Source organism: Phallusia mammillata, chromosome 5, assembly GCF_965637545.1.
Source record: "Phallusia mammillata chromosome 5, kaPhaMamm4.hap1.1, whole genome shotgun sequence".
Taxonomy (NCBI): domain Eukaryota; kingdom Metazoa; phylum Chordata; class Ascidiacea; order Phlebobranchia; family Ascidiidae; genus Phallusia; species Phallusia mammillata.
This window is the reverse complement of record NC_137256.1, coordinates 13,394,280-13,411,242: the sequence shown is the minus strand read 5'-3', so window position 1 is coordinate 13,411,242 and position 16,963 is coordinate 13,394,280. Positions and strand designations below refer to the sequence as shown.

Sequence of the window (16,963 nt, the reverse complement as noted above, 5' to 3'; positions counted from 1 at the left end):
CAACATTACAAATCGTACAAGCTTATAATTTTTAATACAACGCCAGAACTCACTTCATGACCATTTACTTTAATCAAAAGCAAAAAAACGACGAAATATTGGCGCAAACATATACGTAGCAGGCATTTTGATTACAAAGATTGATTGTCACCACAGATATAAAACTATAAAAGCCAACCCACGAACCTTTACCACAGACCGGTCTTCATCCCCTCCAACACTGCTTCCATCACGTCGGCGTCATCTTCGAAATGTGTCTGTGGGACCGCCCAAAACTTTTGCCTTCAGAATTTCACGCTTGTTCGGCCATGACTATAGTCGCGCTTAGTTAAGCGAGCAGAACTTGCTACGTTGGCATTTTAAGCGAGTTAAAATTATTTCGTTTTTAAAGTTTCTTGCAATCACTTCTTTTTGATCTGTTTGTAATTTTAATGTAAGATTTTAGTGTTTCTCTTGTGATCAGTCGGCAATGTTCCAACATAGTAAAATTACATTTAAATGACACAAATGTCAGGTAAAAATTAGGTTTTGGCTACTTCTTTTCCACATAAATTGCTTATGCGTGTGTATTCCATATTATCTGTTTGTATTACACCCGTTTTTTCATTGACCATTGTTAGTTTGCATCTCTTATTAAAGCAAACTAAAAGCAGCCTCAAGAACGTCATGTTAAACCAATATAAAGGTTAATGATGAGTCACGTGACAAAAAATCACGTGCTGCTTAGTGTACGTTTCCAGCATGTCATTTTGCACGCCGCTGTCATCATCATCGAATGTGCTTGTTTATCAGTTACAACACACAATGCAAGTTTGTTCCTTTTATTAAATTTCAACAAAACAAAAACATGATTTAACAAAGACGTTGGGTTTAGGTTAGTGCGGTGAGTCAGCGTGAGCTATCGAGATTCTTCTTTTTCTAAATACTCCTTCAATGTACCGATGTCTAAAGGAACAGATAAATATTCTCCCCCGTCGGCACCCTGCGTTATAAATAAATAGTTTGCATTGCTCATTTGTTCATAAGAAGTGTAACCGACCTAACCTTTACTTGTCTAAAATCCTTCGTGGTAAAATAAAAACGAATATTTCCACAATAAATTAACGATCACGTTTAGTGTTTGATCAACTTCTACTTACTTTTCTCATTTGTACCAGTTTGTGATCTAAAAACTCGGTTAAGTGGGCACGTAATGTCAGCTCGCTATTGACTAAGAACCTTTCTCGGCATTTCTGGTACAATTCCGAAAACGATAAATCTAAAAAAGCATGTATGAAGTCACAGTCTACAAAGTTTTTGACGAGACGACAAGATATGGGATATTGTTTAACATTGGCTAAATTGGACAAAGCATGTTTTTAAGTCCGGTTTTGGGCCAAACTCTGATATTTTTTAAAAGGGAACTAAGACAAACCGCAACCATAACTTGCGAAATAGCCAGAAACTACTTTGATGTACTTATCTCTTTGTTATATGATCGAATTTGGGTTTATTAAGTTTCACCTTCGTAGGTCGCATCCTCGTTTTCATCGCCCTTTTCCTTTTCGAGACTGATTTGATGTTCGGCAAGAATTTGAAACACGCCTCTTGCGTTGGACGTTAAACTCCTTGCAACGTGCAATAGACCACTGAGCGCAAGTGCCGCCCCACGAGCTCCCAGACCTGTTCCGGCGCCAGATAACAACAGAGATCCCTCGTACGAGGTTTCTTCACGATAGGGGGAAAACGTTGTTACGTCATACCAAAGCCAGTTAAACCGGGAAAGCATTGTCTGATCCCAAACTAAAGAAATATATTTTATGAGTCATTTGTCCATCTTTAAATCTTATGCTTAAAAAACTAAACGTTCTACTCTTAGCCCGTTCTTTTTTAATCCCTGTGTCTCTGGATATTTTCCAAAATCAATCAAACAGAATTAGGTATGGAAACAATGTGATTGGCAATAGGAAAAAACATTTAAAAAAAATGATTGAGACAAAATCAGTAACACAAAGACCTACTGAGAGGGGCATTAATGTGATCAATGGATGCAACAAGATGTATTCTAGAACACAGGGCAAGTTGACTGAGGACAGTTTGAGCTTTTAAGTTTCTTAAACACATTCCATCAATGTTGTGGATGACTAGGAACAAATGATCTAAACAAAATAAAAAAAATGTCAAATTCAGGTTTTACATTTATTGCAATTTTTTGAAGCAACAATTCATGGATTTGTATGGTAGCTCAACAAAAAACAAAATTGCCATTGAATTTGCATAAACTTTTCTGTTTGACAACCATTGTTCCACTGATGATCACAAAAGTTTTAGTGGGGCAACTTGATAAAAATGATTATGTTTTTTTGCAAACTTCCATGACAATTTTGTTCTCTTACTAACAATTCGTTTAAACAAATTGTTTTTGTTTGTTTTAAAAAACAATGTTTTTGAGGTAAAACAGACCTGTGTTTTTATCTGTACTGTAATGGTTGCAAATCTGCTGAAACTGAAGCTCAGTATTAGAAAAGCTTGTGGTGTGTTGGATAATATCTTCACAAATTGACATCAAAACCTATAAAGCTCCAAAAGTGATTGCATCATACCATAGTATTTTTTATTGAAACAGGCATACACCTACCGACTTAATAGATAAGCTTGGAAAAAATCCATTCACTACAAGTTTACTTTGTTTCTTAAGATGTTTGGAACAGAATGCATGCATTAGTTGTCGCTTGGATCCCAGACCATAAAGGATGATATTGAAGTCATTGCTGAAAAAAAAGTTGCTCAATGGCACATATTACCAAATGGCACATTGAAGTTACTAGATGCGACATTGTATACCAGATACATTTTTTCTCTCCAATATATGCCATTCAAATTTCTTTTGACATGTTTTACAAGAATTTATATCTACCACAAATTAAAAAGCCATTTGGTGAACATCTGCTTGTGGTGATCACACAAAAGATTTTGAGCAGCAACAACTTCCTGTACTTCCTTCACTGTAAATTGGTAATGGTTAATTCTAAAAACACACAACATAGCTAAATATGCTATAAAATCAGCAGGTAATATATCTTTTATAAAAAAGTTAGTTAAATAAATATTCAGCTATAATTTACTTTTGCCAGACTGATGGCTGTGTTTTGACAATGCATTTGAAAGTTGATCGGGGTTTAATTGAGGAGTTTTTAGACTCTGCAAAGTGTGATCTGAGGTCTTGGACAGCTGCTTTTGATTTTTCTTCCCACCATGTGTATCAAAGTATAATTCTCGCTCAGATGGCTGCAACAATGCAAAAAACAACTGTAAAACGTAACATAAAAAAATATTTGCTTCACTGACCAGTTGTAAACCTCCAGCAGTTCGGTGTTGTTTGGGTTGTTGTTCATCTGTGTTGTCTCTATTTAAATGTAAAATGGCAGAATGTACAAAAATAGATTTTAATGAAAAAATAAAATCTTTCAAAAATTGTTTATACCTTTCATTTGTTTCATTTCCTGAGTCCGAAGTCAGATCTGTTTCACTACTTGAATCATCTGTTTGTTGGTTGGCTTGCAGCGAGTACTGATTTCCTATATTTAGACATTATAAGCTTCATAATGCAAACTTGATTTAATGTTATGTACACATACGTGTTACTATTTGCTCATTTGAAGTCTCATTCTGTTTCATGCCACCCTGAAACAATACATCTTTGTAAATAAAGGCAACTTTTGTCTAAATTTTGTAAATTGTTGCATGAAATGAGCCTTACATTTTTTATTCCAGCTTCATCATGCTTCTTTCGTGCAGATTCAGCTACACATTAAAAAATGATTGATAAATTTATTGTGTAATAAAGTCAATTAGTATCAAAGCACTTTAAGCACATACCAAACTTGTTCATTTGCTTGGACCGCTTTGGGGTCTTGAAAGAATACACATTTGTTCCACTACGATCCATATTACTTTCCAACAAAGCATCCGATCCTAAAAACAACGTATGGAACAGTATGATTGTTGGTGTATTTGACAGCAAATTGTTCATGGCAAAGAAAAAAAATCAAATTACCAAAACCTTTATCAAATTTTGACTTTGCCTTACCTACACTGGTTGCAACAAGTGGAGGCTCGTCTGGCAGAGTTTTGCATTTATCTTTTTTGGAACCCCTATTTATTGGATCATTTATAGTTGATTCAACAAACTTGGTTGACAAAGCTGACTTTCCCCTTTGTGTAGCTGTTTAAATCAGTCAAAATATTTAGGGTTATTCAATGAAAAATGACTCTATTTTGCGTTGTTACATGCCATGAAACATACACAAAAAATTGTGTGTGTGTGTCTAAAACTCCATAATTTTGTTATAGATTCTGGCTATCAACACACTTCCAGGGATATACATACTGGGTTTCTTTGATCTTGGTGCTTTAATGTGCCTTGCAATGTCATCATTTCCAATGTATTTGACTGGCACTGTTACTTCACTCTCACTCATTGTCTGTATTAAACCACTTTTTATTCCAGTTCAATCTGATTTCAAAACACAATACCGTTAACATTAAGTCCCGAACAATACACCACATAAACAAAATAATGGGCAACAGAAAATTAAAACAAAACTTTAAAATTTCACCAAAAGAATTGCAATAACCAAAGTATTTTCAATATTGTGACAGAGTCTTTAGATCAAACACAAAATAAAAGTTGGTTTTGGACAAAAAAGCTGTAGTATTTTATTTTAAATGATATACTTTTTTTAAGTTAAATTTTCTAAATGCTGTTGAATGTAATGTGCTTATTTTGCACATCAACTAAGCACAAAATGTTTTGGGCAAAATTTCATGAATACATTTAAAAAAAATATGTAGTGTGTCATTGTTTAAACAAGTTTTTTTGCCTCAAAGAATCCCTTTAAGTGCCTCATCTGCCAAACTCCAGCCAAAACCAGAACACAAGTTTGAGCAAGTGACCACCACAAAACCCTGGAGTTGGTACTTTCGCTGGTTTGTCTGAAGCGACTTTCACGAACTCTTTGATAGTTTTGTTCCTTTTGAATTTGCTCCACTTGGTCAAGCAATTGTCTTACACGGAGTTGCAACTCTGTCAGTTTGTCTTTTTCAGCAATCTTTCCATAATCATTTGTGTGTTCCCCAACCTGGATATCTAGATACACACGAATTTTTCCACCGGCAAACAGGGACCATTTTGTGGAGTTTGAGTGAATGCAGATTTGTTGTTCTCCAGGAGTATGAGATGTGAAAGTAAAAGCTCCCTCTGATCCATATGTTTTGGAAAGAAGTACTTTGTTGTTAGGGTCCTTGACTTCAACATGCATTCCCATGCCAGGTGGTGAGTCAAGAAAGTTGTTTGAGCGCTTGTCCCATAACTGTGCTTTATATTTTCCCGTCACCATGGTGTCCTCTGGAAGTTCTTCTATAAAACATTTCTTTTCTTTTTCCCCAATATGAAAGTAAACTGCAGATGACAGATGAAGGTATGCCAGAAAACACAGTGATAACTTCATATTTTTATTTAACAATATTAAAACAAAGGTCTAGCAGTTGCTGAAGAAAAGTAAAACATTAGGATTTAAACTTTGGGCATCAGCAAACCACTCGTGAAGCATCTCACAATTACAATTGGCATATTTTTAACAAGAAAAATAATAAACTTTGGTACTAACAAAAAAATACTTGCATTGAATCTAAGAACTTTATGATTGTTAATTAGTATAGATATCAGTATTACACGATTCTTTTCTTTAATTATAATTATTTAGGTTTTTTATACAAACAAAGACATCGACTTCGAGTTTGTTTCTCAAAAGTTCAAAACAAAGCATTTTAAGGTCAGCCAGCCCCTGTTCTTACAGTTATACTAGTTCATAAAGTATGTTGTTAGTTGTTGCTCTTGCTCACTACTAACTATAGTTCTATATAGAACTCTAAAATATATCTTCGTTGCAAAATTTTTTAGCTTCTCTTGTTATGGTATCTTTTAAAAGATACCAATACATAATTCTATAACACTACGTTGAAAAAGTGATGGAAAGGGGTGATTTTGCAACATTTCAAACACTACAAAGAGTCCCAAAGATAACCACGTAACTTAGTAATCAACGCGTTTAGTTAACTTCCTGCGTCATCAACGTCCATATGGCAGAATATTTCAAGTTTCATAATCCGGACCAATTAGAAGTTACATATCAACCCTATTTTTACAAAAATACACCTCAAAATGCTGGCAAAGTAAGTGAAAAACTTAAAACCATCAACATTTAAGTGCGTAAAAACATTTACTGTACAAAAATATTTTATTTGTGCTAAACTTAATTTCTAACGGTCTGGATAAACTGTGCGTATTCTGTGACACGTCAGATATTACGTGCCGTCCATTTACTTATTTCAAGTTCACCCATATATATTTAAACAAATGATGTGCATCATATTCTAAAAAAGCGTATAGGGCCTACTCGCATGTCGATTTTTCTTGGAAATTTCTGACCTGGATGCTTGCACACCAAATTTGGTTGCGATTTTCAGCACTGCTGCAAATAGTTTTCAGAATCGATGCGATTTTATTAGAAACGTAGGCCACATAGCTAATTTGACTCAATCGTTGCCAGTGGGTCTACATCTGAATAAAACTTTTAGGCCCAAAACTGTTTAACACCAATTTGCAGGTCTGCTTGCACCAATCGAATCAACAAAATTAAATGTACGGCGACTATACTAGGGTTGCCATTCGTCAGAATTTTCCCTGACATGTCAGGCAATTTAGTGTTTAAATCTGCGTCAGGGAGAAATGTTAAAATGTACTTAAAAGTCAGGAATTTAAGAAAAAATACATATATATATACCATGAAATTAATGTACCAACAGAGGAAGTTTCTAGTAGTTGGCTACAACCGCGTATATACCATGAAACGTAAAGAGGTAAACTGGCGGTGCGCAGGTTAACGTACATGTTACTGTTTGGTGTGTGTGTGTGCGCGCGTAACAATACCTGTTTGTTACTAGATGTTTAACAATATGCGTTAAATACACAAATAAAAATCCGCGTCTCAAGAAAACACAGCATTCGATGCTACATGAGAACGTGGGAAATTTCATTTCTTTAACTGTGTACCTAATATGCAGGGCACTAACTAACAACTAAAAGTCGAATGCGTGAGACATAAAAACATACAGTGGCATTTTTCTTCAAATTTAAAAAGGTCCTTGTGAAGTTGTGACTCCCATTGTTTATTTTTTTTGTTCCAAAAAAAAACTTAACTAAACAGAAGCCTACGCAGAAAGTTAATTGACAAGGATCAGAGTATCGTATGCAACGTTTTCTCGTGTCGTCGTCCGTGTGACTTCCGAATATTCTAATTTATTCCGGAATAAGTGTTTGGATCGCAAAAATGGTTAACGCAGCGGTTCTCAAACTGGGATCCGCGGTCCTTTAGGGCATTTTGCGGGGACCTCGAAAAGGTGAAAGTAATTCTATATTCTTATTTGGCGTCAGTTTGCGCAACTGGATAAGTTGTAATCAAAGTCAAAGTGAGAATCGACCGTCTCCATTGTTAAACAATAGACTTTATTGCATGACAACTAACAAAAATGCAATTGTTCGCGCACAATTGTAATGTTTTTGTCTTGTCTGTGATGTCAGATTTGAATTATTGTTATGCGCAATTTTGCAAACTAGCTAAAATCTTGCAATCAACTTTCGTTTTTCTGAGATACACATTCAGACTTACATTAACACATTTAGACTTAAAGCTTGAGAAAAACTGGGTTCATGCAACCGAGAGAAATTTTGTCAGGGATTGTGTTTTATAAAATATGGCAACCCTAGACTATACTTAATGGAGTTTCCAAAATCAGCACCGTTCAGTCTTGACCTCGGCCCTGAACCGACTCACAACTCTGACTTAAAAGGATTCGAAGTCCTGCACTATGGCTATACCCATGCCTATCACAAAAACGTCAAAAAAGAGTAATGTGTAAAACGGTATTGCTAATGAATAAATCAAACAATAAGAATGCCAATAAAGTAACAACAATAGTCAAAAAACAGGTGTATCGCAGTTGCAGTAGTAAACATAAAACAGTACCGAATTGTAAGTGTCAGAAAACCGCAAGAAGAAAAAAATCTGTTCGACACCTTGTGGCTGTAGATAAATTTACAGCGTGATTTTGTGGACACGTACTAGATCGCTTTCATATCATTGAACGAAAGGTCGTGCATAGAAGGATTAGAAATAGATAATCCTGGTCGAAGATTTTTGGCATCAGTTGAACTTGTATATCTTTTCCACTGATTTTGTTCAATTCCTCTTGGCAACCTCGTTCTGTATTTTCTTTTCTTACCTTTATTGCTTGAAAAACATATTGGTTGTTAAACATTAATTGTACAAGGACCAAAAAACGTTTAGTACCAACTCACCTTGACAAGTACTTCCACAAGCGTCGGCGAAACTTTTTACAGGGAAGCCAGTTACGTTTTGCATCGTCAATCGTTCGTTGCCAGCGAAGATAAATCGCTCTGCCAAAGGTCGCAGGTTTTCTCGGATCGCCTTTGTCAACATCTTTTATTGACGCAACTATCCATTCTATGCCCAATACCCCCAAACTTTGATACGCGGCAATCAACAGAATTCCAAACGCACCCGACAAACTGTAAAACGTCAGTGGTGCATCATGGCTATGGGTGTCTTCTGAAACGAAAAATTGTACAACTTAAAACAACTGTTTATTAATTAATTCTAGTGGATATGTATTATTACCTGTGTTTACGTCGCACTTGTCACTTTCCTTAAAATATTTATCCTGCAGCTGTTTTAAATATCCCTCGTTTCGAAGCTCTTCTAATATTTTGCTTATGTGCTCTAAAATACAAGTGTTTATATTTCAAAATAAAGTTTAATTAGATGTTGTTGCAGACCTGTAAACGGAGAGTTTTTTCGCAAAGCGAAACTGTATGAAGATTTTACAAAGCCCAAATCAACTGTGATCAACTTGCAGTTGGACTTTTGCGCTACATAATTGAGTATAGCGCCATCCCATATAAAAGCTAGCTGACCTTGTTCAACCAATTGCAACGCTGCAGTTTGGTTCGGTTGGAACGCCTTGGCTAAAAAAAATATTTCATTGGTTCAGACGAAATACAAACAATTTTATTTGCCCGTCAACATACCTGGATTTCTTAGAATGGCTTCCTGCACCTTTTCAGCAATTTTAAAATCCGATGACATGATCAGTTCGTTTATTGAACTTCCTTGCACGGTCCCAACCTGAACCCCCTTCTGTGACACCAGTCCCCGGATATTTAGTAAAGTAGAAGATTCCCTGCAAAATAATCCAAACTAACCATACAGTGAATGTGCATAGATAACATCACCACAAAAACATAAAAAATAGGCTGCAATATAGATCAACGAACCAAACCTTCTTCTTTGACTGATTAATATCTAACCAACTATAGCATCTCATAGCACGAAGGCCATTGGAAATAAAGTGCAGCCGTATATGTAAAAATGTCAAGTAACTTGCGTTGTTTGCGAGACGAAGGCGACAAGGTTTGCAGTGTAGGTTGTCACAAATATAACCCCAACCATATACCACACAGATGCTGGGATTCGTGTGGAAGGGGCTCGTGGCACGGTTTCTGGACTCTGCCATAACATCGCGGCAAACGCAAAATACATCGAGTTACTTAGTGACATTTGCCGTTGGGCGTTTCTCCTTTCTTCCCGCTCATCTTCCGAGTCCTCATCATCTGTGCACAAGCAAAAATAAAACCATTATATTTCCGTTTCCAATTTTTCAGTCCACAACCTACCGGACAAAAATTGTGTGGTTGAATCATCAAGAAACGTTACTCTGCTTTTTAAGTTTGCACTTTTTGAACCTAGGAGTAAACAATATAATTAAATTAAAGTTTTGGCTTGGGTCAATTTTATTTACCAGAAAGCTTCGTTTTTGCGTTCATCATTCCCATTTCCTTTGAGAAATCTTTAGAACTCTTGTAAAAAAAAATAACTACCATAACAAGTATATTAAAATAATGGAAAGAAACATGACTAAATATGACATTACAACAAAGGGCCCAACAAAGCAATACATTTACGTGCGGTATGGTAAACTTATTTCAAACATCTGCTGCTACAGCAATGATCATAGCTCCATTTAATTTCTTTACCGCGAATTGTGAGGAGCGTCTTGGCAACGTCAATATCGAAGCTCTGCTTTTTGTATCAAAGTAGCTACGTCTTCTTTCCAAACGAATGTTGCTTGCTTCAGCTTCTTCACTTTGAAAATAATGTCCGTATGCACCATAGGGACTCAGCTTGGCCATGAACGTTAAGTATAAGCCCATTGCTAAAGCCGTACCAAAAATGCTCAACCACAAAGAAATGGAATATGGCTGTGCGAATGTGTAACCACCGTATTGGTTTAACGTGTCATCAGCATGAATATTTACGATATATTTGACGTTAGTCTGCAAATACAAAAAAAAATCCTCGTTTAAACCCAACAAAATCAACAGCACAACAAAATAACTATGTCTGCAAAACAAGATTTTGTAATTATTATGAAGAAAATACGCTTTTATCAAGACTTTACCTCGAAAAAGCTGTTTGTGAAATCAACAACCTGTTGACGTTCGGGTGTGATCGTTAGAGCAGCGACAACAATATCAGCGTTGTCTGAAAGCAGTTCTCCAATCAAACCATCCCACAGTCCGTTGACGCGATTTCGAATACCAAAACTGCCGCTATGGTCCACTTGCACCCGGTATGAGAAACCCAGACGGTTTTGAATTTCTTTGAACAACTCAAACGTGAACCCACTGAAAGTCTACAAAATAATTTAACATTAGAATATTAGCCTAACCGTCACGATAAAGTGACAAACGTACAGGAGCGCCATTGTCGTGATCTATAATGACAAACGGAGACGAACCCATTGTTAACACAATTAATTCATTATTTTCCAACGTTAACTTGACGTCACGTGCTGTACTGTGCTTGCTTTCCCCAAGCCCAACTTGTTCGATGCCTATAATTTCGCTGCTGGATTTATTCCAGGAACCTGGAAATATCTGACATGTACCTTTATCAAGCACAAAATTACATGCCAGTTTTTTAGGTATTTGTTTTTTTACCAACCAACACTTTTGATTTCATCATTTTCAACATGCAAAATTTCATAGCTGTTGTCTTTTCCCGCAAAGCAATTCTCCGAACCGAAGTTTTTCCGGTGGCTTGACAAATTAGCATCTGATTGCATAAAGTTTAGCAGTTTTGCGCCATTATCTTCGTTTAACACAAAAGAATTAGAAATACAGCATATAAAACCTTAACCCTTTTAAAACCAGCACATGTTTTACCAGAATAATTTGTTGATCTGAGAACACTGTTGTTTAAAACAAATGGGTTGAAGTCATTCGCAAATAAACAAAGGCTTGCGATATAGTCGATAGCAACAGGGTCCAAAGTGAAATTGTGGGCTGCAAAACATTTTTTATAAACAAGACAATAAAAAACTAGACCTTAAATAACTTACCACAATTAGTTGTAATTTCTGTCAAATAGGAGGTTTTGGGTAAAGTGGAACGTAAGGTGAAAAGATTGAGTGGATAATGGTACTTAGATAAACATGAACCCATCTGTAAAAACAAGACAGAAGATGACATTTTAAAAACAGCTTAATATTACATTTTTACTAACGTTTAAATCTTCTGTTTCAGTGTTCCAAAGAAACCACGACCACGTTGCTGACGTCATATTTCCTTGTTCTGCTTGTTTCAGAATGGAACATATAGTGTCTTGGGGGCAAAGCAGCACGATAACCCAATTACTCGTTTTATTGAAATGCAACAATAGCTGGTGAGCTTCCGCGTGGCCAATTTCATGTTCAGTAACGATTCTTTGCAGTTCAATCTGTAGTAAACCACTCAATAAATCATACTAAGGATTTAGAAGTCAAGTCTTACTGTTTACTACCGAGATACCGTATTCTGCAACTGTGCTGTAAATCGTTTGCGCAAGGTATCGGTAATAATTTTTGCTGGAGCATAAAATAGCAACATTCTTCGGCTGCATCAATGAGATTAATGACAGCATCGCACTAACCTTAAAAAACGAACAATTATGATTTTTTTATGAATACACATACATACAAAACTTACTTGGTCGTTGGTACTTTTTTTCAGGTTTATAGCCCAAGTAAACCCACCATGTTTAGGCTGTGTGTCAATTGACAGAGACGTGAAGAGAGGAAGTTTCGTATCAGATAGATAATAATAAAAAAGATCTTTCTCTGGTACTATCAACCCCGACAAAGCAGTTGTTCTCCGAATAATCTTTGCTGCCTTGTAGAAGACAACACCACTTCTATCTTTTGAATTGTTTACAATCGTTACATTTAGTTGAATTTTCCAGTGACTTGGCAAGAAAGCCTCCTCAATAAAAGCTGCTGCACAGCTTAGCGTATCTACAAGACAAGGTCGTTTTGAAGAAGCGTATACGACTGCCCAAACCGCTGTCTTGTTTTCTTGAGGCTGTGCAACAACAATCCTGGCGAACATGAACAAACAGATCAGCTTAAACCCCTTCATTGTTAACATTTGGTCTTACTTTTACACCAGCAGTGTTTTTAGAAACTGCTAGATTTTCATTTGTACGATGACATTTGTGATGTGACAGAAGACTTTGTTTGGCGCCAACCAAGCGTAAAAACTTGTGTGGGGAAAACACCGATTGTGAAACGTTTTCAAATTAAGACAGTGGTAAAAATGGTAAATCGTAATTTTGTGTTATATTGGAGGCTACTGTTGCAAATAATTTATTGAATATTCAGTACGAGAAAATCTTATCCAAATGATTGGCCATTTTTTGTCATCTGTTATCTCTTAAAATGGAATTATGTATTGAAAGAATATGTATCTTGCCAACATGCTTGTTCTGGTCTTGTGGATGCTTCATTATTAAACAATGGACTGGTCCACGATATGTATTTAATTGACTGGTGGTCCATGGCGAGAACCACTGATCTTCACTAAAATGAGATGACAACAAAAGTGTGTAGTGTGTTTCATTGACATCTTTGGTGTGTAGAGATGTTTTTTCAAACATCCACATCAAAAAGCTTAATCAACCTGTACATTTTTTTTACATGAAAATGGTTTAATTTAGTGTATGAAAGTGGTTCAATCCCATTGTGCCATCAATAAGCAATTAATTCTGGCTTACATACACATCAACATTACACAAAACGTCAGTTCTTGACATTAATACACCCTTGTTGTATACATTACAGTATTGCACCAGTGTTTTGTTATATATTCATTATTTCTGTTACCAGTTGCATGTTGATGATATGATTGGTTGGATGCAGAAATTAATTTCCCCAAGTCTCTGTAGTTGCATATTTAAGGTAGGTTTTTTTCAAAAAATAAGTTAAACAGACACTTTGCAACAAAGATCTTTTTTTTAGGGAACACGAAAGTTTTCAGGTGTTGGGAAGATAAATCACATAGCAATAGCAGTTCCAAATCTTGGTGAGATTTTTGGCAAAAATTTGTTGATTAGGCATGTTCTATTTGTTGTTAATACTGAAGCTTATCAGAATCTGCAACAAACCTGTATAAAAATGTACTTGGAGCCAAAGTCAGTGCTGCCATGCCCTTGCCTGAGCATGGTGTAACTACTGTTTTCGTTGAGCTGGGAGACACAAAAATTGAGGTAAGAATATAGTACTTTTTCTTACAAACAATTCTGTCTTATGCCTAATTTGTTTGGCAATTTCATGCAATTATCTGGAACCTGTATAAACAATGCACATGGATTTGCAATCTCTCTAATGCACCCATTCTGACAACCACTGACCTATGTTATACAACTGAAAAACCATTGATTAATAGTTGTTTTCTAAATATTTTAAAACACTTCGATTGCTCTAAACTAGTCTGCTGAGCGATGTAACACAGTAAATTTAACACATGTAAAAAAATTAACAAATAAAAATTGATTTAGTTGTTTATTAGCATGAAGAACACAAAACTCAAGTGATGAGCAAAACAATGCATATAAGCACCATATGTTAACATAAATGTCTAATAGATTTTATCTATCGCAAGGTAAAAAAAAACATTTCAACTCACCTACAAATCAAAGTTGGAAGTGTCCTGTATTTCTGTAATGCTTTTTTTAAACTTAACTCTTTATGTCTAGTATAACTCAGTCCTCTTTTCACTTTTACACATAACTCTTGCAACGGATGTTTACATTTTACCACTCTCTAAAGTCAGAAAATGCAATGCCAGTATATGTTGGGGCAAAGTGCATTGTGAATCTGGTTAAAAACTACTAAAACACTTTTTACATCAAGAACCTCAGTATGGCCACATCAACTAGTCACTGTAAGGGTATCATTAGATCCAACCCTTGCAACACCGATACCATGGTTTAAGCTACCACATAAAAGCGTATTGTCATTTAGTGAGGCAATACATGTCAATGTTCCAAGGCCTAGTTGTTGTACACTGACAGATGCTTGTTGAATGTCTTTCCATAAACGCAGTGTGCCATCATTAGAGGTAGACACAAATCGAGTGTAAGGACCAGAGGTGTCAAAAAAACTGCAGCCACTGACAGTTTCTGCATGTCCCCTACGGTAATGGAAAAAAATATGTAGAATGTTATGGTAGTATATAAAATGTGTAAAGTACCTGTATTCATTTAACATTTGTCGATGACGTAGGTCCCATAAATTAAGCTGACATCCTTGACCACTGAAACCATTATTCCCAGTCAAACATCTTTTTTCCTCAAGATCACAACAAGTTTGAATTTGGGCTTGTACGGGAAATGTATGTACCACCTGTGCAAGATTAATTAAAAAAGCCACATTATCACAATATTTTGCTTTACCATACAAAATGATAAATGTAATTTGTAATTATAATTTGAATCATGGCTTTGTACTTTTTAACTGTACCTAAACCACTAACCTCAAGTAACCGAGTGTCCCAGATTTTTATAATTTTGTCTTCTGATGTTTGAATCACCATGTTTTCTTGATGTGCCCATTTTAGGTCTGTTACCAAGTTTCTGCAGAAGATTGGTAAGAATATAATAATTTTAAAACTACCAGCCATGTGCATGAGGCATTATACCTGCTTATATTATTTTCCATCATACATTGCTGTGTTTCCAAGTCCCAAATGCGAACCGTATTATCACGAGAACCGGAAAATAACTTGGTACCTTCTGTGTTAATGTCAAGTGCTGATACAACCAATGTATGGCCAGATAACCTCCCTGAAAAGAAATGGATAATCACATGACTAAATAATTTTCATAATAAACAAAACATTTTACCTCTGCAACTTTTGGGATTATCCAGATTCCACACCCCAATAGTCAAGTCACGAGAAGCACTTGCTATTACAGAATTACAGCAGCAAACTTTGGTTACACCTTGTGAATGTGCATTCCATCTATGCAGGAGGGTGCCTTTACTAAGGTCCTGAATTTCAAATATTATTTGTTAAAATGCTATTGCTTTCTTTCGTCTATAAGACACAGTTGTTCACTTCCACTTTTGCTCCAGAATTTTATTGAAAAAATATATATAGTCCCAATAAATTATTCTTTTAAATAAACTGACAGTTAGATTATTATGGTTTGTTTTTTGTTTTTTATTTTAGTTGGATGTTGCTTTTATCTGACTGTGTTATGCATAATGAGTCAGCTTTAACTTAATTAATTTTACTCATCTGATTCCTTTCGGTTGGAGCAATGCCATCAAGTTTTTGGCACAAGAAAACATAAGTGAATGAGACAATATTTAAACCCAAAAGTCATTTAAATACACGGCATTGTGCTGACCACTCAACCATCTTTGGTGACAACAACAATTTTCAAATACAGTTTTGATCCTAATAAGATTTTTTAAGCTACTGTGGTGTAATTTATGTGACGTACTACTAATGGAGTCGTAGTGGTAAGCTGAACAACCAGAAACACTTACTTGGATTGCAATTGTTTTATCCCTGCTGGCTGAAATACACAAATTTGGTGATACAACATCGATTGAAGTAACTGCATCATTATGGCAGTCTGCAGTAGCAACTTTTCCCAACCAAACGTTGTTTTGCGTTTCTTTACTTTTCAGTTCATCCTGCGAATTGGACGTTGACCGCTTCCGCCGTTTTGTCATTGTATTTTTCGTTCCTTCGTCAGATTCGCTGTATCTACGATGCTTACTTGCCCATTTTCCCATTAGGGCTAGACAAAGAAACCCACCGTCTTGGCAATAATGTCTTCAAACCGCCAGCACAGTTTAATTATTTAAAGTACATTCGTTCGTCGTTACGTGAACGATGGCGTCGGCCCACAACCAAGCAACAGCCAAAACGGTGTTTCCCCGGATGGAACACGACAGCGCCCACTTGCGAATGCCTTTAAATTGTACCTAATTTTAGATCTACATTTGATTAGTTTGTTAAAATGTTGTATGTAAGTATCAAAATAACCAGTCCATGTTTTTTATATTTAAATATTTTTTGTGTATTATCAACAGTTGCTACATCCTCTGGGGGACAGGAGCCCAATTTCTGGCTTTTTGGGCAAGAACAAATCTGGCGGTCTTCATCACATTTGTGTGGAAGTGGAAAACATAAGCGACGCGGTTAAAGCGCTGACCGACAACGGCATCCGCACGCTTACTGAGGAACCAAAAATTGGTGCACACGGCAAACCCGTGATGTTTTGCCATCCTAAAGATTGCGATGGAGTGTTGCTTGAACTGGAAGAATCTTAGACGTTGCCGTAGTTAATACGTATTGTTTCAGCCATAGCCACACCCCTATTAATTTTTACACATTATTGCAGCAGCATCACGACCGCATGTTTATTCGTTTTAACATAGAAAATAAAGGTGGACGTGGTACGTCGTATGTTTGTTACTCAAACACTGGTTGTGACTAGTGATGCACCAAACC

The 16,963-nt window shown here is 36.0% G+C and overlaps 5 protein-coding genes across 7 annotated transcripts; 1 reads left to right on the top strand and 4 right to left on the bottom strand.

The window, feature by feature from the left end:
* Nucleotides 1-805: 805 nt before the first annotated feature.
* LOC145230564 (origin recognition complex subunit 2-like) lies at nt 806-4,460 on the bottom strand. The gene is made up of 15 exons (XM_080096006.1): nt 4,370-4,460; nt 4,070-4,204; nt 3,859-3,954; nt 3,740-3,783; nt 3,618-3,663; nt 3,464-3,557; nt 3,328-3,385; nt 3,105-3,267; nt 2,897-2,984; nt 2,618-2,750; nt 2,443-2,551; nt 2,001-2,138; nt 1,504-1,782; nt 1,140-1,258; nt 806-982 (listed from the first exon to the last, which is right to left on the bottom strand). The coding sequence occupies exons 1-15, from the start codon at nt 4,458-4,460 to the stop codon at nt 899-901; spliced, it is 1,677 nt and encodes a 558-aa protein (XP_079952132.1). The 3' UTR covers nt 806-898.
* On the bottom strand, nt 4,460-5,556 carry LOC145230567 (transmembrane emp24 domain-containing protein 4-like). Its single transcript, XM_080096011.1, has one exon. It carries the CDS (start codon nt 5,487-5,489, stop codon nt 4,845-4,847), a length of 645 nt encoding a protein of 214 aa, XP_079952137.1. The 5' UTR covers nt 5,490-5,556; the 3' UTR covers nt 4,460-4,844.
* Nucleotides 5,557-7,949: 2,393 nt separating this feature from the next.
* LOC145227886 (uncharacterized) lies at nt 7,950-12,738 on the bottom strand. Of its 3 annotated transcripts, none has more exons than XM_080092813.1 (17): nt 12,146-12,738; nt 11,961-12,089; nt 11,685-11,897; nt 11,521-11,623; nt 11,345-11,464; nt 11,124-11,270; nt 10,874-11,046; nt 10,579-10,812; nt 10,154-10,453; nt 9,919-9,976; nt 9,794-9,862; nt 9,505-9,730; nt 9,149-9,300; nt 8,897-9,085; nt 8,739-8,840; nt 8,399-8,669; nt 7,950-8,330 (listed from the first exon to the last, which is right to left on the bottom strand). In XM_080092813.1, exons 1-17 carry the CDS (start codon nt 12,581-12,583, stop codon nt 8,162-8,164), a joined length of 3,093 nt encoding a protein of 1,030 aa, XP_079948939.1. In that variant the 5' UTR covers nt 12,584-12,738; the 3' UTR covers nt 7,950-8,161. The 3 variants fall into 3 exon arrangements, with proteins under 3 accessions (XP_079948939.1, XP_079948940.1, XP_079948941.1); XM_080092814.1 differs by having other exon boundaries at nt 11,124-11,234; XM_080092815.1 differs by lacking the exon at nt 8,897-9,085.
* A 516-nt stretch (nt 12,739-13,254) lies between these two features.
* Nucleotides 13,255-16,911, top strand: LOC145227890 (ethylmalonyl-CoA/methylmalonyl-CoA epimerase-like). Its single transcript, XM_080092823.1, has 4 exons — nt 13,255-13,392; nt 13,453-13,516; nt 13,585-13,700; nt 16,543-16,911. Exons 1-4 carry the CDS (start codon nt 13,336-13,338, stop codon nt 16,780-16,782), a joined length of 477 nt encoding a protein of 158 aa, XP_079948949.1. The 5' UTR covers nt 13,255-13,335; the 3' UTR covers nt 16,783-16,911.
* Nucleotides 13,983-16,402, bottom strand: LOC145227888 (WD repeat-containing protein 31-like). The gene is made up of 6 exons (XM_080092818.1): nt 15,991-16,402; nt 15,339-15,486; nt 15,134-15,278; nt 14,969-15,068; nt 14,687-14,838; nt 13,983-14,626 (listed from the first exon to the last, which is right to left on the bottom strand). Exons 1-6 carry the CDS (start codon nt 16,240-16,242, stop codon nt 14,365-14,367), a joined length of 1,059 nt encoding a protein of 352 aa, XP_079948944.1. The 5' UTR covers nt 16,243-16,402; the 3' UTR covers nt 13,983-14,364.
* Nucleotides 16,912-16,963: the final 52 nt, after the last annotated feature.

What these genes read in the sequence shown, in the direction of transcription:
- LOC145230564 (XM_080096006.1), bottom strand. Translation starts at nt 4,460, where the DNA reads ATGAGTGAGAGTGAAGTAACAGTGCCAGTCAAATACATTGGAAATGAT. An exon ending in AAATGGCTTTTTAATTTGTG is followed by an intron (nt 2,751 to 2,896) that starts GTAGATATAAAT and finishes CTTTTTTTTCAG; the next exon opens with CAATGACTTCAATATCATCC. An exon ending in AACTGGTACAAATGAGAAAA is followed by an intron (nt 983 to 1,139) that starts GTAAGTAGAAGT and finishes TTTATAACGCAG; the next exon opens with GGTGCCGACGGGGGAGAATA.
- LOC145230567 (XM_080096011.1), bottom strand. Translation starts at nt 5,489, where the DNA reads ATGAAGTTATCACTGTGTTTTCTGGCATACCTTCATCTGTCATCTGCA.
- LOC145227886 (XM_080092813.1), bottom strand. Translation starts at nt 12,583, where the DNA reads ATGTTAACAATGAAGGGGTTTAAGCTGATCTGTTTGTTCATGTTCGCC. An exon ending in CGCAAAAACGAAGCTTTCTG is followed by an intron (nt 9,863 to 9,918) that starts GTAAATAAAATT and finishes GTTTACTCCTAG; the next exon opens with GTTCAAAAAGTGCAAACTTA. An exon ending in AACCACACAATTTTTGTCCG is followed by an intron (nt 9,731 to 9,793) that starts GTAGGTTGTGGA and finishes GCTTGTGCACAG; the next exon opens with ATGATGAGGACTCGGAAGAT.
- LOC145227890 (XM_080092823.1), top strand. Translation starts at nt 13,336, where the DNA reads ATGATTGGTTGGATGCAGAAATTAATTTCCCCAAGTCTCTGTAGTTGC. An exon ending in AATAGCAGTTCCAAATCTTG is followed by an intron (nt 13,517 to 13,584) that starts GTGAGATTTTTG and finishes GAAGCTTATCAG; the next exon opens with AATCTGCAACAAACCTGTAT. An exon ending in TGGGAGACACAAAAATTGAG is followed by an intron (nt 13,701 to 16,542) that starts GTAAGAATATAG and finishes TATTATCAACAG; the next exon opens with TTGCTACATCCTCTGGGGGA.
- LOC145227888 (XM_080092818.1), bottom strand. Translation starts at nt 16,242, where the DNA reads ATGGGAAAATGGGCAAGTAAGCATCGTAGATACAGCGAATCTGACGAA. An exon ending in TAATCCCAAAAGTTGCAGAG is followed by an intron (nt 15,279 to 15,338) that starts GTAAAATGTTTT and finishes ATTTCTTTTCAG; the next exon opens with GGAGGTTATCTGGCCATACA. An exon ending in GGGACACTCGGTTACTTGAG is followed by an intron (nt 14,839 to 14,968) that starts GTTAGTGGTTTA and finishes AATCTTGCACAG; the next exon opens with GTGGTACATACATTTCCCGT.